This window comes from Giraffa tippelskirchi, chromosome 13 (genome assembly GCF_054371585.1).
Source record: "Giraffa tippelskirchi isolate mGirTip1 chromosome 13, T2T-mGirTip1v1.2.pri, whole genome shotgun sequence".
In the NCBI taxonomy this organism is placed as follows: Eukaryota; Metazoa; Chordata; class Mammalia; order Artiodactyla; family Giraffidae; genus Giraffa; species Giraffa tippelskirchi.
Window position 1 is genome coordinate 6,562,331 of NC_137287.1, and position 21,284 is coordinate 6,583,614.

Consider the following 21,284-nt stretch of genomic DNA (forward strand, 5'->3'; position numbering starts at 1 on the left):
CAGGTCTGTCAAAATCCACAATGTCTTCTGAGGATTCCCAAACTACAGTCCCACGGAGCTCCACCACAACATTTGATCAGTCTGAATCCACTGTCTCTTCTGAGAGTTCCCACATCGCACCTGGTCACTCTGAATCCACAGTCTCTTCTGAGGTTTTCCCCACCACAGTCCCTGGGCACTCCACCACCACATCTGTTCTGTCAGAATCCACAGTGTCTTCTGAGGGTTCCCAAACCACAGTCCTACTGAGCTCCACCACCACATTTGATCAGTCTCGATCCACAGTGTCTTCTGAGAGTTCCCACACCACATCAGGTCAGTCTGAAACGACAGTCTCTGCTGAGGGATGGCCCACCGCAGGCCCTTGGAGCTCCATCAACACATTTGATCAGTCTGGATCCACAGTGTCTTCTGAGAGTTCCCACACCACATCTGGTCAGTTTGAACCCACAGCCTCTTCTGAAACTTCTCCCACCACGGTCACTGGAGGCTCCACCACCGCATCATTTCTGTCAGAATCCACAGTGTCTTCTGAGAGTTCCCAGACCACATCAGGCCAGTCTGAATCTACAGTCTCTTCTGAGATTTCCTCCACTTCAGTCCCTGGGAGTTTTGTCTCCACATCTGGTCAGTCTGAATCCACAGTCTCTTCTGAGTGTTCCTCTACCACAGGCTCTGGGAGCTTCACCACCACATCAGTTCTGTCAGAATTCACAGTATCTTTCGAGAGTTCCCAGACCACTTCTGGTCAGTCTGAATCCACAGTCTCTTCTGAGGGTTCCCAAACCACAGTCCTACTGAGCTCCACCACCACATTTGATCAGTCTGAACCCACAGTCTCTTCTGAGAGTTCCCACACCACACCTGGTCAGTCTCATTCCACAATCTCTTCTGAAGGATCCTCCACCACAGGCCCTGCGAGGTCTACCACCACATCAGGTCTGTCAGAATCCACAGTGTCTTCTGAGAGTTCCCAGACCACATATGGTCACTCTGAATCCACAGTCTCTTCTGAGGCTTCTCTCATCACATTCCCTGGAAGCTCCATCACCACATCAGGTCTGTCAAAATCCACAGTGTATTCTGAGAGTTCCCATACCACATCAGGTCAATCTGAATTCACAGTCTCTTCTGAGGCTTCTCCCACCACAGTCCCTGGGAGTGTTATCACCACATCTGGTCAGTCTGAACCCACAGTCTCTTCTGAGTCTTCTCCCACCACAGTCTCTGGAAGCTCCACCACTACATCAGTTCTGTCAGAATCCGCAGTGTCTTCTGAGAGTTCCCAGACCACATCTGGTCAGTCTGAATCCACAGTCTCTTCTGAGGGTTCCCAAACCACAGTACTACTGAGCTCCACCACCACATCTGGTCAGTCTGAACCCACAGTCTCTTCTGAGTCTTCTCCCACCACAGTCCCTGGAAGCTCCACCACTACATCAGTTCTGTCAGAATCCGCAGTGTCTTCTGAGAGTTCCCAGACCACATCTGGTCAGTCTGAATCCACAGTCTCTTCTGAGGGTTCCCAAACCACAGTACTACTGAGCTCCACCACCACATCTGGTCAGTCTGAACCCACAGTCTCTTCTGAGTCTTCTCCCACCACAGTACTACTGAGCCCCACCACCACATCTGGTCAGTCTGAACCCACAGTCTCTTCTGAGTCTTCTCCCACCACAGTCCCTGGAAGCTCCACCACTACATCAGTTCTGTCAGAATCCGCAGTGTCTTCTGAGAGTTCCCACACCACACCTGGTCACTCTGAATCCACAGTCTCTTCTGAGGCTTCTCCCACCACAGTCCCTGGAAGCTCCACCACTACATCAGTTCTGTCAGAATCCGCAGTGTCTTCTGAGAGTTCCCACACCACACCTGGTCACTCTGAATCCACAGTCTCTTCTGAGGCTTCTCCCACCACAGTCCCTAGAAGCTCCATCACCACATCAGGTCTGTCAGAATCCACAGTGTCTTCTGAGGGTTCCCAAACCACAGTCCTACTGAGCTCCACCACCACATTTGATCAGTCTGAACCCACAGTCTCTTCTGAGAGTTCCCACACCACACCTGGTCAGTCTCATTCCACAATCTCTTCTGAAGGATCCTCCACCACAGGCCCTGCGAGGTCTACCACCACATCAGGTCTGTCAGAATCCACAGTGTCTTCTGAGAGTTCCCAAACCACATCTGGTCAGTCTGAATCCACAGTCTCTTCTGAGGCTTCTCCCACCACAGTCCCTGGGAGTGTTATCACCACATCTGGTCAGTCTGAACCCACAGTCTCTTCTGAGTCTTCTCCCACCACAGTCCCTGGAAGCTCCATCACCACATCAGGTCTGTCAGAATCCACAGTGTCTTCTGAGGGTTCCCAAACCACAGTCCTACTGAGCTCCACCACCACATTTGATCAGTCTGAATCCACAGTCTCTTCTCAGAGTTCCCACACTACATCAGGTCAGTCTGAATCCACAGTCTCTTCTGAGGGATCCTCCACCACAGGCACTGCGAGGTCCACCACCACATCAGTTCTGTCAGAATCCACAGTGTCTTCTGAGAGTTCCCATACCACATCAGGTCAGTCTGAATTCACAGTCTCTTCTGAGGTTTCTCCCATCACAATCCCTGGGAGTGTTATCATCACATCTGGTCAGTCTGAATCCACAGTCTCTTCTGAGTCTTCTCCCACCACAGTCCCAGGAAGCTCCACCACTACATCAGTTCTGTCAGAATCCGCAGTGTCCTCTGAGAGTTCCCAGGCCACATCTGGTCAGTCTGAATCCACAGTCTCTTCTGAGGGTTCCCAAACCATAGTCCTACTGAGCTCCACCACCACATTTGATCAGTCTGAACCCACAGTCTCTTCTGAGAGTTCCCACACCACACCTGGTCAGTCTCATTCCACAATCTCTTCTGAAGGATCCTCCACCACAGGCCCTGCGAGGTCTACCACCACATCAGGTCTGTCAGAATCCACAGTGTCTTCTGAGAGTTCCCAGACCACATCTGGTCACTCTGAATCCACAGTCTCTTCTGAGGCTTCTCCCACCACAGTCCCTGGAAGCTCCACCACTACATCAGTTCTGTCAGAATCCGCAGTGTCTTCTGAGAGTTCCCACACCACACCTGGTCACTCTGAATCCACAGTCTCTTCTGAGGCTTCTCCCACCACAGTCCCTAGAAGCTCCATCACCACATCAGGTCTGTCAGAATCCACAGTGTCTTCTGAGGGTTCCCAAACCACAGTCCTACTGAGCTCCACCACCACATTTGATCAGTCTGAACCCACAGTCTCTTCTGAGAGTTCCCACACCACACCTGGTCAGTCTCATTCCACAATCTCTTCTGAAGGATCCTCCACCACAGGCCCTGCGAGGTCTACCACCACATCAGGTCTGTCAGAATCCACAGTGTCTTCTGAGAGTTCCCAAACCACATCTGGTCAGTCTGAATCCACAGTCTCTTCTGAGGCTTCTCCCACCACAGTCCCTGGGAGTGTTATCACCACATCTGGTCAGTCTGAACCCACAGTCTCTTCTGAGTCTTCTCCCACCACAGTCCCTGGAAGCTCCATCACCACATCAGGTCTGTCAGAATCCACAGTGTCTTCTGAGGGTTCCCAAACCACAGTCCTACTGAGCTCCACCACCACATTTGATCAGTCTGAATCCACAGTCTCTTCTCAGAGTTCCCACACTACATCAGGTCAGTCTGAATCCACAGTCTCTTCTGAGGGATCCTCCACCACAGGCACTGCGAGGTCCACCACCACATCAGTTCTGTCAGAATCCACAGTGTCTTCTGAGAGTTCCCATACCACATCAGGTCAGTCTGAATTCACAGTCTCTTCTGAGGTTTCTCCCATCACAATCCCTGGGAGTGTTATCATCACATCTGGTCAGTCTGAATCCACAGTCTCTTCTGAGTCTTCTCCCACCACAGTCCCAGGAAGCTCCACCACTACATCAGTTCTGTCAGAATCCGCAGTGTCCTCTGAGAGTTCCCAGGCCACATCTGGTCAGTCTGAATCCACAGTCTCTTCTGAGGGTTCCCAAACCATAGTCCTACTGAGCTCCACCACCACATTTGATCAGTCTGAACCCACAGTCTCTTCTGAGAGTTCCCACACCACACCTGGTCAGTCTCATTCCACAATCTCTTCTGAAGGATCCTCCACCACAGGCCCTGCGAGGTCTACCACCACATCAGGTCTGTCAGAATCCACAGTGTCTTCTGAGAGTTCCCAGACCACATCTGGTCACTCTGAATCCACAGTCTCTTCTGAGGCTTCTCTCATCACATTCCCTGGAAGCTCCATCACCACATCAGGTCTGTCAAAATCCACAGTGTATTCTGAGAGTTCCCATACCACATCAGGTCAATCTGAATTCACAGTCTCTTCTGAGGCTTCTCCCACCACAGTCCCTGGGAGTGTTATCACTACATCTGGTCAGTCTGAACCCACAGTCTCTTCTGAGTCTTCTCCCACCACAGTCTCTGGAAGCTCCACCACTACATCAGTTCTGTCAGAATCCGCAGTGTCTTCTGAGAGTTCCCAGACCACATCTGGTCAGTCTGAATCCACAGTCTCTTCTGAGGGTTCCCAAACCACAGTACTACTGAGCTCCACCACCACATTTGATCAGTCTGAACCCACAGTCTCTTCTGAGAGTTCCCACACCACACCTGGTCACTCTGAATCCACAGTCTCTTCTGAGGCTTCTCCCACCACAGTCCCTGGAAGCTCCATCACCACATCAGGTCTGTCAGAATCCACAGTGTCTTCTGAGGGTTCCCAAACCACAGTCCTACTGAGCTCCACCACCACATTTGATCAGTCTGAATCCACAGTCTCTTCTCAGAGTTCCCACACTACATCAGGTCAGTCTGAATCCACAGTCTCTTCTGAGGGATCCTCCACCACAGGCACTGCGAGGTCCACCACCACATCAGTTCTGTCAGAATCCACAGTGTCTTCTGAGAGTTCCCATAACACATCAGGTCAGTCTGAATTCACAGTCTCTTCTGAGGTTTCTCCCATCACAATCCCTGGGAGTGTTATCATCACATCTGGTCAGTCTGAATCCACAGTCTCTTCTGAGTCTTCTCCCACCACAGTCCCAGGAAGCTCCACCACTACATCAGTTCTGTCAGAATCCGCAGTGTCTTCTGAGAGTTCCCAGACCACATCTGGTCAGTCTGAATCCACAGTCTCTTCTGAGGGTTCCCAAACCACAGTACTACTGAGCTCCATCACCACATTTGATCAGTCTGAACCCACAGTCTCTTCTGAGAGTTCCCACACCACACCTGGTCAGTCTCATTCCACAAGCTCTTCTGAAGGATCCTCCACCACAGGCCCTGAGAGGTCTACCACCACATCCGGTCTGTCAGAATCCACAGTGTCTTCTGAGAGTTCCCAGACCACATCTGGTCACTCTGAATCCACGGTCTCTTCTGAGGCTTCTCCCACCACAGTCCCTGGGAGTGTTATCACCACATCTGTTCAGTCTGAACCCACAGTCTCTTCTGAGTCTTCTCCCACCACAGTCCCTGGAAGCTCCATGACTACATCAGTTCTGTCAGAATCCTCATTGTCTTCTGAGAGTTCCCAGACCACATCTGGTCACTCTGAATCCACAGTCTCTTCTGAGTCTTCTCCCACCACAGTCCCTGGAAGCTCCACCACTACATCAGTTCTGTCAGAATCCGCAGTGTCTTCTGAGAGTTCCCAGACCACATCTGGTCAGTCTGAATCCACAGTCTCTTCTGAGGGTTCCCAAACCACAGTACTACTGAGCTCCACCACCACATCTGGTCAGTCTGAACCCACAGTCTCTTCTGAGTCTTCTCCCACCACAGTCCCTGGAAGCTCCACCACTACATCAGTTCTGTCAGAATCCGCAGTGTCTTCTGAGAGTTCCCACACCACACCTGGTCACTCTGAATCCACAGTCTCTTCTGAGGCTTCTCCCACCACAGTCCCTAGAAGCTCCATCACCACATCAGGTCTGTCAGAATCCACAGTGTCTTCTGAGGGTTCCCAAACCACAGTCCTACTGAGCTCCACCACCACATTTGATCAGTCTGAACCCACAGTCTCTTCTGAGAGTTCCCACACCACACCTGGTCAGTCTCATTCCACAATCTCTTCTGAAGGATCCTCCACCACAGGCCCTGCGAGGTCTACCACCACATCCGGTCTGTCAGAATCCACAGTGTCTTCTGAGAGTTCCCAGACCACATCTGGTCACTCTGAATCCACAGTCTCTTCTGAGGCTTCTCTCATCACATTCCCTGGAAGCTCCATCACCACATCAGGTCTGTCAAAATCCACAGTGTATTCTGAGAGTTCCCATACCACATCAGGTCAATCTGAATTCACAGTCTCTTCTGAGGCTTCTCCCACCACAGTCCCTGGGAGTGTTATCACCACATCTGGTCAGTCTGAACCCACAGTCTCTTCTGAGTCTTCTCCCACCACAGTCCCTGGAAGCTCCACCACTACATCAGTTCTGTCAGAATCCGCAGTGTCTTCTGAGAGTTCCCAGACCACATCTGGTCAGTCTGAATCCACAGTCTCTTCTGAGGGTTCCCAAACCACAGTACTACTGAGCTCCACCACCGCATCTGGTCAGTCTGAACCCATAGTCTCTTCTGAGTCTTCTCCCACCACAGTCCCTGGAAGCTCCACCACTACATCAGTTCTGTCAGAATCCACAGTGTCTTCTGAGAGTTCCCAGACCACATCTGGTCAGTCTGAATCCACAGTCTCTTCTGAGGGTTCCCAAACCACAGTACTACTGAGCTCCACCACCACATCTGGTCAGTCTGAACCCACAGTCTCTTCTGAGTCTTCTCCCACCACAGTCCCTGGAAGCTCCACCACTACATCAGTTCTGTCAGAATCTGCAGTGTCTTCTGAGAGTTCCCACACCACACCTGGTCACTCTGAATCCACAGTCTCTTCTGAGGCTTCTCCCGTCACAATCCCTGGGAGTGTTATCATCACGTCTGGTCAGTCTGAACCCACAGTCTTTTTTGAGTCTTCTCCCACCACAGTTCCTGGAAGCTCCATCACCACATCGGGTCTGTCAGAATCTACAGTGTCTTCTGCGGGTTCCCAAACCACAGTCCTACTGAGTTCCACCACCACTTTTGATCACTCTGAATCCACAGTCTCTTCTGAGAGTTCCTACACCACATCTGGTCAGTCTCATTTCACAATCTCTTCTGAGGGATCCTCCACCACACGCCCTGGGAAGTCCACCACCACATCATTTCTGTCAGAATCCACATTGTCTTCTGAGAGTTCCCAGACCACATCTGGTCAGTCTGAATCCACAGTCTCTTCTGAGCCTTCTCCCACCACTGTCCCTGGAAGCTCCATCACCACATCAGGTCTGTCAGAATCCACAGTGTCTTCTGAGCCTTCCCCCACCACAGTCCCTGGGAGCTTTGTCACCACATATGGGCATTTTAAACCCACAATCTCTTCTGAGGGTTCCCCCACCACAGTCCCTGGAAGCTCCACTACTACTTCTGGTTGGTATGAATCTACTGTCACTTCTGATGGTTCTCCCACCATATTCCCTTGGACCTCCACCACCACATCTTCTTGGTCTGATTATACAGTCTCTTCAGGGAATTTCCACAGCACATCTGGTCAGTCTGTATCCACAGTCTCTTCTGAGAGTTTCCTCACCGCAGTCCTTGGGAGTTTCCCCACTATATCCAGTGTGTCTGAATCCACAGTGTCTTTTGAGGATTCCCATACCACAGTCCCTGGGAGTTTTCTCACCACATCTGGTCAGACTGAACCCACAATCTCTTCTGAGGCCTCCCTCACCACAGTCCATTGGAGTTCCACTACCACATCTGATCTCACTTTATCTACAGTCTCTTCTGACAATTTTCACACCACATCTGGACAGTCTGAATTCACTGTCTCTTCAGAGGGCTCCCTCACGACAGGGCTTGGGAGTTCCCTCACTCCTTCTGTTCAGTCAGAATCCACAATCTCTTCTGAGGGTTTCCATTCAACAATCTCTGGGAGCTTAACCACCCCATCTGGTCAGTTTGAACCCACAGTCTCTTCTCAGGGTGCCCACACCACAGCCCCTGGGAGCTCCACCTCTACTTCTGCTCAGTCTGAATCTACAGTCTCTTCTGAGGGTTCCCTCATCACAATTCCTTTGAGCTCTGTCAGCACATCTGGTCAGTCTGAATATACAGTCTCTTCGGAGAACTCCCACACCACATCTGGTCAGTCTGAATCCACAATCTCTTCTGAAGTTTCCCTCACCACAGTCCTTGGGAGTTCCCCCACTCTTTCTGTTCAGTCAGAATCCACAGTCTCTTCTGAGGGTTCCCACACTACAGTTCCTGGGAACTTTATCACCACATCTTCTCAGTCTGAATCCACAGTCTTTCTGGATGGTTCCCATACCACAGTTTCCATGCCCTACCCAACCACTTCTGGTCTGTCTAAATCCACAGTCTCCTCTGAGGATTCCCACATCACAGTCCCTGGGAGCTCCACAACTTTATCTGGTGGGTCTGACTTCACACTGTCTTCTGAAGGTTCCCTCACCACAGTCTTTTGGAGTTCCCCCCCTACTTCTGGTGGGTCTGAATCCACAGTCTCTTCTGAGAGTTCCCAAACCACATCTGTTCAGTCTGAATCCTCAGTCTCTTCTGAGAGTTCCTACGCCACAGTCCCTGGGAGCACCATCACCACATCTGGTCAGTCTGAATCCACAATCTCTTCTGGGGGTTCCTTCACCACATCTGGTCAGTCTGAATCCTCAGTGTCTTCTGAAGGTTCCCACACCATGGTACCTGGGAGCTCTACCACTACTTCTGGTCCATCTGAATCCATGGTGTCTTCTGATGGTTACCATACCACAATTCCCATGTCCTCCCTAACCACTTCTGGTCTGTCTGAATTCACTGTGTCTTCTGAGGGTTCCCCCACCACACGCCCTGGGAGTTTTGCCACTACTTCTGGGTGGTCTGCATCTAGTGTTTCTTCTGAGAGTTCCCACACAGGAGTTGCTGGGAGCTCTACAGCCCCATCTAGCACTGGAGAGACATTTTCCAGCTCATCTGGTTCAGTACAGTCTACCACTTTTGTCACTCAGAAATCCACAGATCACAACACCATATCTGATTTTTCTCAAGTCACGGACTTACCTACATTGACAATTTCTCAAGAGGATGGAAGTGCTGTGTCCACTTCAAGTCCAGCTGAATCCATCACCTCCTCCACTGGTGATGAAGAAAGGACCACATATTCTACTCCTGAAGCCACTGTGTCCACAATAGTCTCAGCACCATCAACACACACAGTCTCCTCTTACACCTCAACATTTTATATACCTTCAAATTCTGAGGGACTTTCTACCACCACCTCCAGCACTGGATTCAGTACAACAACAATTACAGAGATGTCCTCCGTCCTTTCAACCATTTCTGAATCTTCTATGTCAACTTCCTATCCCAGTCATAGTAGTAGCCTAGCTTCCTCTTCAATTCCCAGCCTGCTGTCTACCACCCCCTCTGTCTCCACACAGACAATCACAGGCCTCACAGAGGAACTCACTCTTGCTACTTCCACGCCTGATTCATCAAAACCTACAGGCACCTTGAACAGCACTGTTACTGTAGGGAATGAAATTTCTGCGTCCACATCAAGGCCTGGAGAATCCTTAACCACTTCCGTTGGTGATGGACACACGACCACATCTTCTTCTCTGGAATCCACTCTCTACACCAGCTCCTCAGACGGGTCCATGTCATCATTCTCTACCCATTCTTTGCACAGTACAAACAGTGCAAGTCCTTCCTCATCAAGCCCCAGTGAGATGTCCACCCACACTGTGGTCTCACAACATACCACCCTGACTGCCAAAGAGGAGTCAACTTCTGGCTTTCCTTCTGTGTCCTCCACTTCACCTGGCTCCACTGGTGCTCCAGTCCCTGGATTCAGTACCAGGTCAACCCTGCATCCCCCATTCACTAGGACACAGACAACTGTGAGGACAACCCACTCTTCAACTACAACACCATGTAAGTCTACTTCTTTGTCACTCTACGGGCTCCTCCTGCTCATCTCTCATCTCCCTTATCAGCTAATCGGTTTTGTCCTCCTTGTGGTCTTGTTCCACACTTCCAGGGCCATCTTGTTGCCAGTATACATCATCCAAGTGGATGGTGTGCCTCTCTTTTGAGCTGTAGGACTCTTGATTTCTTTGAGTGTCCTCTTTCACCTCTTGCTTCCTTCCATTCTGTTGCTCCTTCTCTTTGCCCCACTATCTCCTGGGGATTGAAATGGTGGCAGAGGGCTCTCAGTTGCAGCGTGATCATCTAGTCCCATTTCCATCTTTCAGTGCTATGTCTGAATGATGGGACTTGGAAAAAGAGTTGGTGTTTTGTGTCTTGGGCTTCCATGGTAACCTCTGGAATGTTCTACCTCTTTGCAGTGCAGTGCTACAATGGGGGCACTTGGAACGGAAAAAAATGTGTCTGTGCCCAAGGCTACTCTGGTTACCAGTGTAAATCCCTCATGGAATACTTCTTCATAGGTAAGGACCTTTTCTGAGACTTGTAGATCATCTCCACATCCCTTAACCATTCAAAATAGGAGGGCACCATTGGAAGGCTCATTTGCTACCATTGCCTAATTGTGCAGGTAGAGGAGAAAATGTGACTTTCACCCAGGCCAAAACGCAGGTAGAGCATGGATTTTCCGCATCCCACTTCTGAGCCCTTTTCACTAGTTAACCTGCCTCTCTCATCTGAATGATCATCTGGTGCCCTCCAGTCAGGTCTCACTGAATATAAGATTCTGACCAGTAGCTCCTCCTGGTATTCAGAGACAAGGGGCAGATGTTTCAGGTATTCCTACCTGCCTTTTGAGTTTCCGTCTGCCTCCCTACACAGTTTCTCCTCTCCCACAAAGCCAACAAATGAAGAATTAGCCATTTCTGGAAGGCATTACTGTGAGGTTGCTGTCTTATGCATAATATGCCCTGTTTCCATAGAACCCCCCCAAAAAATCAATGCCACTGTAGACCTGACAGTGAAAGTGACTAACAGGAATTTCACAGATGACCTAAATGACAAATCCTCCGATGCATACAAGAACTTCGTTCAAGTATTCAAGAGTCGGGTAAGAGGAGAGGAAGCCTAGATTCCCTGATGTGAATCCTGTAGAGGGGACATCCCTATGCAACTCCTTCCTTCTTTCCTATGGGCTAGTACAGGGACTCCTTGGGGAAAAGAGGTTCTGAGGGACTGCCCCCAGCACAGAGAACAGGGGCTGCTGCACACTCCAGGCTTCTATGAACTCAGCTGTCTTGTTTCTTTCAGATGGATAAAGTTTACAGGGGCAACAACTTTCCCCAATACAGAGGCGTGAATGTCATAAGACTGCTGTGAGTATGGGGGTGGGAAGGTCTATAGACTGTGGGAAGCTCTTCTCTCTTGCCTGCTCTTCTGCCTCCTCCTATCATAAACGGTTAGAGTATCAGTACCTGGCTGGGTCAGAAAGGCCTCCAGCTCAAAGGCAACACCCGAGGGCTCTGAGACCATGCATTCATTCATTCAGCATTCATCCATTTATCAAGCTAATATTGGAAGTCTACCCTGTGCTAGGTGCTGGGAACATTGTGTTCTGCTCTTCATGGAGCTTAGAAGGGCAGAGCACAGGTAGCTAGAGTTATGGTAGCTAGAGTTATGGTAGCTAGAGTTATGGTAGCTAGAGTTATGGTAGTTATGATAACTCAGTTACTGAGGCTAGAGTTATGATAAGGGACACATGAGGTACAGAGGGAGAGGTCCTGAGTGCAGGGTCAGTGAGACTGATGGAAATCTTCCTGGAGGAAGTTACAGCTAAGCTGAGGCTTGAAGGATGAGGAATGGGCCAACTAGAGGCAAGGGAGGGGGAGAGTGTTACAAGAGGAAATCCATGTCACGCCTACAGATAAGAGAAAGGAGCGCAGTTCCTAGGAACATAAAGCACACTTGGCTTCTTGCAGACAAAGGGGCTGTGGTGGGAGAGGGTGTTGGAAAAGTGACACGTGCTCATTTACATGTGAAGCATCAGCAGTTGTGGCCCACGTGGCAGAGTAAACGCTGCAATCTGGTTGCAGGGTTGAGAATGGATGGACAGAGGAGGGAGACAGTAGTAGCCCGGGGCTGAGAGGTGTTAATGAAGAAGGAAAATAGTCCAGTGTGAAAGGTCTTTAAGAGGCAGGACCAGCAGATCATTGGATTTTGATGGGTGTTTGGAGAAAAGGAGGAATGACACCAGATCTCTGGGCTGCTGGGAGTGTGGGTTGCCCTTGGCTGAGATGAAGAACGTAAGGAGGAGCAGGATGGTGGAAGAAGATGATGAGTTTGACATGGGCCTTGTTAAGCCTCAAGTGCCTGGGGCCCAGCCATGTGGAATGATGGAGCAGCTGATGGTCAAATGTATGATAGGAAGGGTCTATAGCAGGGACATTGGCGTTGACATCCCTAGATAGGCATCACTGGAAGCTCAGGGAGTAGACCAGATGGCTGGGGCAATTGTCACAGCATGGAAGTGAAGCTGTCCCTGGACAGAAGCATGGGAAGCATCCATATTTAACGGATGGGCAGGAGAAGCAGACAGAAGGGTGGGGAAGGAGCCTGGGGCATGTCAGTTACCAACATATCAAGAACCCATGGGGTTCCATAACCCAGCATCCTCCACCCCCACCCAGCCTCAAATCCAGGGTCTCTGTCTCCATTCTGACTCAGGACTTTGTTGAGTTATGTCCTCCGGGGCCCTGCTTCTGACTTCTCTGTCACAAGGACTGTGGGTAGTAATGGACCTTGTCTCAGGAGCTCTCTGCTCAGAGCATTGCTGAGCATCTAACAAGAAGCTTCTGGGTTGGAATCCAACATTTCTAAAGTGCCCTCATGTTTCTTCATTTCTAAAAGTTTACATTTAATATAAAATATAATCCATTAGCTTCTGTCTTAAATTTTTAAATTTAAAATATTTTCATTGTGGTGAAATACCCATAACATAAAATCTGTCATTAGCCACTGAATTTACCCTGTTAAGTATATGGTTTAGCAGCATTAAGTAAATTCACATTGTTGTACAACCACCACCACTGTCCATCTCTAGAACTTTTTAATTCTTTTTTTTTTTGGCTGACTGGGTCTTTATTGCTGCGGGGGGCTTTCTCTAGCTGCGGCAAGCAGGGTCTGCTCTCTCACTGTGACACATGGGCTTCTCATTGCATGACTTCTCCTGTTGCTGAGCATGAACTCTAGCACAAGCGGATTTGAGTAGTCTTCGGCTTAGTTGCCCCACAGCATGTGGAATCTTCCCGGGCCAGGTGTTGAACCTGTGTCTCTGGCACTGGCAGGTGGATTTTTAACCACTGGACCACCAGGGAAGTCCTCCAGAACTTTTTCGTCTTCCCAAACTGAAACTCTGTACCCATTAAACAATAACTCCCAATTCCCCCTCATCCCACCTCTGACGATCACCATGCTGCCTTCTATCTCTATCCTGAATTTGATTACTTCAGGGATCTCATATTACTACTCAAAAATACTCATCGTATTCATCCCCTTTATGACTGGCCTATTTCACTTAGCATAATGTCCTCAAGGTTCATGCATGTTGCAGAATGTCTCAGAATTTCCTTCCTTTTAGAGACTGAATAATATTCCATTGTATGTACAGACTGCATTTTGTTAATCCAGTCATCCACTGATGAGTGCTTAGATTGATTGGTTCCACTGTTTAGTTATTATGAATAACATGGCTATGAACATGGGTGTACAAATATTTCCTCCTGCCCCTCCTTTCAATTCTTTGAGGTGGATACCCAGAGGTGGAATTGCTGGATCACATGATCATTCTATAATTCATTTTTTGAGGAACCATCATACTGTTTTCCACAGTAGCTGCACCAGTTTGCTTTCCCACCAATGATGCAAAGGGTTCCATTCCTCCACGTCTTTGCCCAACAGCCTCCATTTTTAGGGATGAATTTCACCCATTGGCATATATTGTAATTACAGGCTTATATTGTAGCCTCCCTCTAGGTTGTTAACTGCTGGAGGGAAGAGTCTATGTTCTGTCCCGCCCCTGGGTCACATGACTAATTGTTTCTCATCACCCTTCTTGCTTCTTGGGCCCCACTTGCTGGGAGGGTGGGCAACAAGGGTTGACTGATGACTCCTGGTTCCAGTCGTGGCAGCGTCGTGGTGGAACACGAAGTCATCATGGAGGCCAACTACACTTCGGGGTACCTGGAGCTGTTTGAAAACCTCACTAATATCATAAGGGCCAAGATTATGAATGAGACCAGACAGCTACACGGGAATTCTGAAGACTGCAAAAGTAAGCCCCCCGAAAACCCCTTGATGTTGGTGGGGAAAGGATGGGCGGGGCCCCTTAGGGAGGCCTCAGGCCCACCCCCATGTCCTGCATCTCTCGTCTCTTCTGGAACTCCAGAGACCTCCCTCGAGGAATCCAGAGGTCAAGCCCGAGTACCTTCCCCATATTCTGTGCTGCTTCCGGCAGCCCCTCTCAGTCCCGGGCTGAGGTGGTCAGCAGCCCCAGTGACCCCCTCAGAGCCAGTTCACAGCCTCAGCTGCACCTACTAGTCTTGGCCACAGCAAGGAGGAAAGGGGAGGCTGACTGCCCTCAGCGGGCGGGGGGAGGCACATCTGTTTTGTTCTTTTTCACCACCCTGGGCAGACCTCTCACTCCTGTGCTACGATGAGACAGTCACCAAAGTGAAAACCATGAAGGTCGACTTTGACCCAAAAGGTGAGCAGCCCCATGGAGAGTGGACAGTAAACCTGAGGCAGGGGTGGGGGTGGGGGTTGGGCCTAGGGACAGGTTCACCTGGCTGACACTTCCTGCCCGCCCCCCCACCTGCCCCCAGAGCAATGCGCTAAGAATGCTGCGAAGGAATTCGCCCAATTCTACTACCTGGATGAGCTGGATGGGAAGCCGGCCTGTGTGACCAACTGCACCCCAGGGACGAAGTCGGAAATGGACTGTCACCATGGCAGGTGCCAGCTGCAGCAAAGTGGCCCCCGTTGTCTGTAAGTGCTGGTTTCTTCTAAGGCCAGCATCTGCCCTCTCTAGTGGTAGGGTCCCACTCTCCCTGAAGGTCATCCAAGGGTGCAGGGTGAGGGTGGACAGAGCTCACAAGGCACCTCCAGCCCCGCCTCTACATCCCTCTTTCCTCTGCCCAGGTCTCCCACCTCCTGCTCCCATCAGAGGGAGTGGGAGGGTCAGGTTACAGACACAGGTCTCATAGAACCAAGCAGTCCCCTTTCTGAAAAAGTTCCAGTTATCAATTGCAAATCTGTATCTGTGGACCTCTCTCTCTATCTATCATTCACGTCCTTAACAACATCCCAGCCATCATGCCACCATGCCATTATCACCTCCTTGCTGGCGCACTACATCTTAAACTAAAGTACAAAATATAAAACATGGTGACAGGCCATCCAAGTGCCAGCTTCTTAGCAATGATGTGCTTAGCGATTAAGTGGATGAACATTACATGCGTGGGACGAGGTCCCCAGCCCTCTCAGATTCTCCTCTGTGGATCTGTGGTCCCTGCACCCACTCACCACCCCTTAGACTTGCGGAGTCAGGGAGGGTGCCCAGCAACTGCCCTCAATGGGTAAGATGGTTTCCTGTGCTTTGACATTGATCTTTTTTTTTCAGGGGCAGGGGGCGGCAGGGCAGAAATTGGGTGGGTGAGGGAAGCTGGTGGACTGGCCTGAGCTTGTGTGTGTCCCCAGATGCCTGAACTCAGACACACACTGGTACTCGGGGGAGACCTGTGAAGCCAGCACCAGCAAGAGCATGGTATATGGGATCGTGGGAGCCGTGGCAGCGCTCCTGGTGGTCTTGGTGGTGGTCCTGATCCTCTTACTCAGCCGATCCCAGAGAAAACTGCACAGGTGAGCTTCTGGGGCTGGGCCTGGAGGAGAGGGAACCATAGTCAGAAAATCCTGAGGCCCTGCTGAGGCCCAACAGAGGTGGATGAGGCCCTGCCCCCTGCCCCCGTGTCCCTCCTAGTTCCTGCTGGTCCCTCCCAGCTCTGCGTCTAGCAGAGGGCAGCCTGCAGATCTGATAAGACATATCCGCTTGGCAGAGAAATGGAAACAGAGACTTATGGACTGAAACTGGATTGTGTAATGAAATTACCTGGTGCTTCTTATCACCTTGGCTGCCACAGAGCAGCACTGTCACACTAGGATGCTGGGAATGATCGCTCGCTTCCCAGCTGTAAGAGACTGAGCAGCGTTCTGTACAGAGCTCGGCTGGCCGGCAAAGGGAACTGTCCTGACTCTAGTCCGATGCCCCCAGCTCACGGATAAGGTCACTGAGGCCCTCTGAGGGGTGGAGGGAACAGGTGATGGAGACATCCCCAGGAATGATATTCGGTTTCTACCCCTGCCACTGGGGGCAGGCCCCTCCCTCCCTGACTCAGGGCTTGGCCAGAGCAGACTCTTCTGGAAGCCGAGGGCCAGAGGTCTCTGAGCCCTTCCCCTACCTCTCCGTCATCAGCTGTTCATGTCATTTCTGTTGGCAGGCAAGAGTACAACATGTCTCGAGAGTGGCAAGATGCAGGCTACCCTGGCAGTTTTGAGAACACAAGCGTCTGGGAAGGTAGATCTTATCAGGGGCCAAGGCAGGGCAGGCTGGGGGTGGGGTGGGGTGGAGAAATGCCAGTCAGACTCCCAGTGGTTGTGAGTGACACGCACATACGTCCTGCCAGCCAGTCCTGCATCTGCTGCAACAGCCAGTCTGCAGCCTCCTGACCCCAAGTCCCCACGGGCAGCCCTGCTGACCCTCCAGCCTTTACTTGGCTTCTCCCCATCAAGTTCCCTGCGCTCCAGTCTGTGGCCCACCGTTTTGCAGAGACTGTGCTGCTTCTGATTGTCTGAATCTCTGCACATTTCCATCCCACTGTTTCCAAGATCCAGTTCACACATGGTCCTTCCACAGAGATTCCCATGAGTTCAGCCCAGCCCCAGTGTATCACTCACACAGTGGGATGAAGGGCCATGGTCAAGTGAGGCCTTGTCCCAGGACGGGAAGGGAGAGGGGCTTTCCAGGCAAGGGTCCCTGCTTAAGAAAGGGCGTGGAGGTGGGGAAGATGTGGCCTGTAGGGAACCAAGGGTGGGTCAGTGGGATGGGAGGATGACACAGCTAGGTCAGGACTGGTCAGTGGACCATGGTGTAGGGGGGATGCCAATTGGAGGAGCTTGAAGGGAGGGGGACCAGACGTGCATTTTGGGTGGCTCATTCAGGAGGATTTGAGGGGGACGCACAAAAGTGGGGTGTTCAGGGAGGGAACAGCACAGTAATGCAGGCCAGGGATGATGAGGCTGAGTGCGGGGACGGTGGGGACCAGGAGGTGTGGACAGCAGACAACATAGTTCAGATGCCAGTGAGCTAGCTGGGCAGGGCCTGTCGTTTGCAGGCTCTGGGAGGGGATGACGGAGACGGGGTGCAGTGGGGAGAAGCCGCAGGTGGGGTATACTGAGGGGCAGTTAAGTGCAGAGGGGGAGATACCCCAGATCTGGCCAGTCTGAAGTCTGCAGAGAGGCCTGCGGCTTACTGGCAGCGCTGGGGAGTCAGCTGAGCTCAGCCCACATTGGGGGGAGAGTGGGTAAGGAGGGCAGACGGTGGGGGAGGATCTTGAGGGAGGGAGCAAAGGAACGTTCAGGAAGATGCCAGGCAGACCTGGAACCCGATTCTGAAAGTTGAGGAGTGAGTTTATCTGCATGACGGAGACAGTGGGTGTTGGGCTCATGCCAACTCACACAAGAAGATTCCAGGCACAGTTGGTTCTGTCTGTTATTGCTACCGTTGCTATGAGGAAGTGTGCCTGTTGACCCCAGGCAGTCTCGCCCTCCTACCCCACCTAAACCAAGTGTCTCCTTGGGGACCCACTCACCTGGCCCTGACTTTTGTTGGAAGGCAGCTCCTGCCCCTTCGTGTCCCTGCATCATCCTCGGCCACCTCCCCAACCCCCCTTCCGCGTCTCCAATGAGCTGGGCTGGGGGAAGGACGGACGGGCAGTGGGAAGGGAGTTTAGCGCAGCTTCAGGGCCGACTGCCCAAGCCCATCCCTTTTACTACGAACAATCCGTCCTGTGTATCTCTTCGGCTTCCCCCAGGCTCACTCTCACCCCAGTACCTCTCCCTACAGGTCAAGATCTGAAGGGGGACACGTTTGGCCTTGAAAACATCTACAGAAACTTCCAGCCCTCCCTGAGGAGCGTGGACCCCACTACAGAGGTGACTCAGGAACCCCCAACTCCCTGCCCACCGCCCTCAGCTAGGGGCTGCTCCCCTCCATCCACTGCCTGGGGCTGCTTGGGGAGGGTGGGCCCCCCTCGGCCCAGAGGCAGCTCACTCCCCCTGGACACAGCCATCACTGGGTTCCCCGTCGGTCTCACCTCCTCTCTCCCACCCTCCCCAGCTCCACATTCAGAGGCCCACAGTGGTGACAACTGCTCAGTGATGGGGACAGGGACTGCCACCCCTCACTCAGATCTGGGTGACGAGGCTGCGCCCAGCAGAGCCCTCCACTGGCCCCGGACTGCCAAGAGGAACCTGAAACCTGAAGTCATCAGGCCCGAGGATGGCCCTCTCAGAGCGAGCGGGCTTGCCCCGTCCTCACTGCTGCGAATGCCCTCTGCTCCCTCGCCCTCCAGCCAGGAGCCCCGAGGCATCTTGTTACTTCACTTGTGTTTACTCCACCTGAGTTTACTCCAATTGTTCACTCCACTTGTGACACCAATGCAGGAACTTTTCTGCCAATAAAGGAACAAGTCTCATAGAGCTGAGCATGGCCGAGCTGTCTCCTCCCCTCCCCTGCAGGGGGGCCTGCGAGTCTGGGAAGGTCCTTCTCAGAAGAGCACTGCAGGGTTGGACGCCACATCTGGGCCCCTTCCCGAGCCCACGTGTGGAGCCCGGGACCCTTCGTCTGCTCCAAGCCGGATCAGGCCCTCCTCTGCCCGAGGGCTCTGCGGCAGCTGAGCTTGGGGTCACATCCGGGAGTGGACCTCAGGCCAAGGGAAGGAGGAGCGGGAGTCCCCAGAAGGTGGAAGAGTGAGCATGTTGCCCTGCTGACCTTGAGAGGGCCCAAGGTCACTCCAGGTGACTCCAGGGGCTGTGCTTACCTGCGAACCCCCCAGACCCAAGAACTCTCAGCCCTCCTGGGGCTGGGCACTGGCCTGCACCCATGACCTAGTGGGGTACCCTGAGCAGAAGTAAAGCCAGCTCGAGAAGAGGGGAGGGGGTCTCCAATCTTGGGGTTGAAGTCAAAAGCAAGGCACCCTCTCTCCACAAGCTCAGGGTCAACCTCTCCTCTACCTTCCGCTTCCCTCCAGGGCCCCCTAGTTCTTCCAGGCCGCTGCAGGCCCTGTGCCTGACAGATCTGTGTGCCTGTGGGCTGTCTGGCCAGGGAGGACCTCCCCTTCCCTCTGCCCTTTGGCCTGAAACAGGGCTTCACGCACTCCCAGTCATCAGTGAAGCTTCCCAGACTGCCTTAGGTGGGCCCCAGCTCTCCAGCGTCTCCGGGACCAAAGGGCTTGGGGCCTGTTTATTTCTGGGGTTCCTTGACCAACGTTTGTTTCACCAATTCCCTGAAGGGTGAAGGGCAGATGTGCTGCCCGCCAGGCTCTGAAATCGAGACTGGTGACAATGACATTCCATCTGCTGCCTCTGTCCCTTCAGCTCCTGCCTCTCTCCATGGTGACTGACCCCCAGCCCAACCCACTGCTCTCAGAGCCTCAGCCCTGCAGGGTCCTGGACCTGCCCACACCCAGGAAGGGCTGCGTCCTAGGGGCCCAGGCGGGGGTACTCTCAGCCTCCTGCCCTCCGCCTTCTCTCTCCTCCCCAGTGAGGTCCGGAGGAAGAGCCAGGGCTTTAGGACTTACCTGAGTTGGCCTCTCGGAGCCTCAGTTTCCGTTCCAAAAATGGAGAATAAGAAAGCTGACTTGTCAGGGCTGGAGAAGCAGACAGAAGCCCCCAGACTAAACCCCAGGCACATGACGATGCTCAGCCAGTGGTGGGATCTGTCGTTACCCTGTGAGTGTGCCCCTCCTCTCCCCTCTGCCCTCCTACCCTTGCCCCAGATGCCCAGGTTCGCTCTTTTGTTGTTGTTGTTGTTGTTCAGTTGCTCAGTTGTGTCCGACTCTTTGTGGCCCCATCGACTGCAGCACGCCAGGCTTCCCTGTCCTTCACCATCTCCCAAAGTTTGCTCAAACTCATGCCCCTCAGGCTGGTGACGTTATCTAAACATCTCATCCTCTATCGCCCCCTTCTCCTTTTGCCTTCAATCTTTCCCAGCATCGGGGTCTTTTCCAATGAGTCGGCTCTTCAAATGCCTCACACCTCTGCTCTTTCCAACTCTTGCCCTGAACATTTCTGCATCACCCTATCCCCGCCTTGTGCCCCAGGGATGTCACAGAGCTGTCAGACAATGCAGAACCAGGAGAAAGGCTACTGCTATAGCCAAATGGGCACAAGATACGGTTTGGGAACAAACCCTAATCTTACCTAACCTAACCCTAACTCTAAACCTGCCTGGAAGCAGCTGTGTTCCACGGGGCAACTCAGGTCATCTCTGGCCTCAGTTTCTCCCCCTGAAGAACAAAGGTTGGGGCCTCTAGGACTCCTTCCAATTCAGCCTTTCTGGGCTCTATGGCAGTGGAACTGGGCTCAACTCAGCAGAAGATGATAGCGGGTCCTAGCTGGACCCTCTAGGATCCCTCTGCCCCTCACCTGCCCCCAGAGAAAAAAGGAAGGGGACAAAGGTCAGAATCAAACTGTGGGCTGCAGGACTCCCACCCCCTTGGGTTGTCATCCTGGGATTGCCTGGGTGGGGAGGGAAGGGAGCTGGGGGCAGACATGGGGGTTCACACTGGGCCCTGCCAATGTCATTCAAGCAGCCACATCCTGGACTTTGTCCTGCCCTGAGCTCACGGCCCCAGAAGCAGGGGTTGGGTGGGGTTGGTGGGGGGAGTCCTGTCCCTTTGCCGCAGACCGTGAACAACTCTCCTTCAAGGCGGAAATGGAGTGGGGGAGGGGGAGAAAGCACCCCTGAGCGTAATCAGGGAGACCATGGCCTCCTTGGTCCAAACCTGCCCGCAGGAGGCAAGGTCTTCTTTGGGGGCCAACCTGAGAGCTGAGGGGGCCAATGAAGAGGATGGAGGTGGGAAGAGGGGGAGGGAGGCTGGGCAGAGTGGGACAGT

General features: G+C 52.4%; 1 protein-coding gene across 1 annotated transcript; it reads left to right on the top strand.

Annotated features, from left to right (window-relative positions):
* Positions 1–1,391: 1,391 nt before the first annotated feature.
* Positions 1,392–18,865, top strand: LOC145532008 (mucin-12-like). Its single transcript, XM_081556216.1, has 12 exons — positions 1,392–1,491; positions 9,570–10,065; positions 10,479–10,580; positions 11,040–11,167; positions 11,368–11,432; positions 14,235–14,386; positions 14,747–14,818; positions 14,937–15,099; positions 15,811–15,972; positions 16,608–16,684; positions 18,233–18,321; positions 18,506–18,865. The coding sequence occupies exons 2-12, from the start codon at positions 9,789–9,791 to the stop codon at positions 18,545–18,547; spliced, it is 1,329 nt and encodes a 442-aa protein (XP_081412342.1). The 5' UTR covers positions 1,392–1,491; positions 9,570–9,788; the 3' UTR covers positions 18,548–18,865.
* The last annotated feature ends 2,419 nt before the right edge of the window (positions 18,866–21,284 follow it).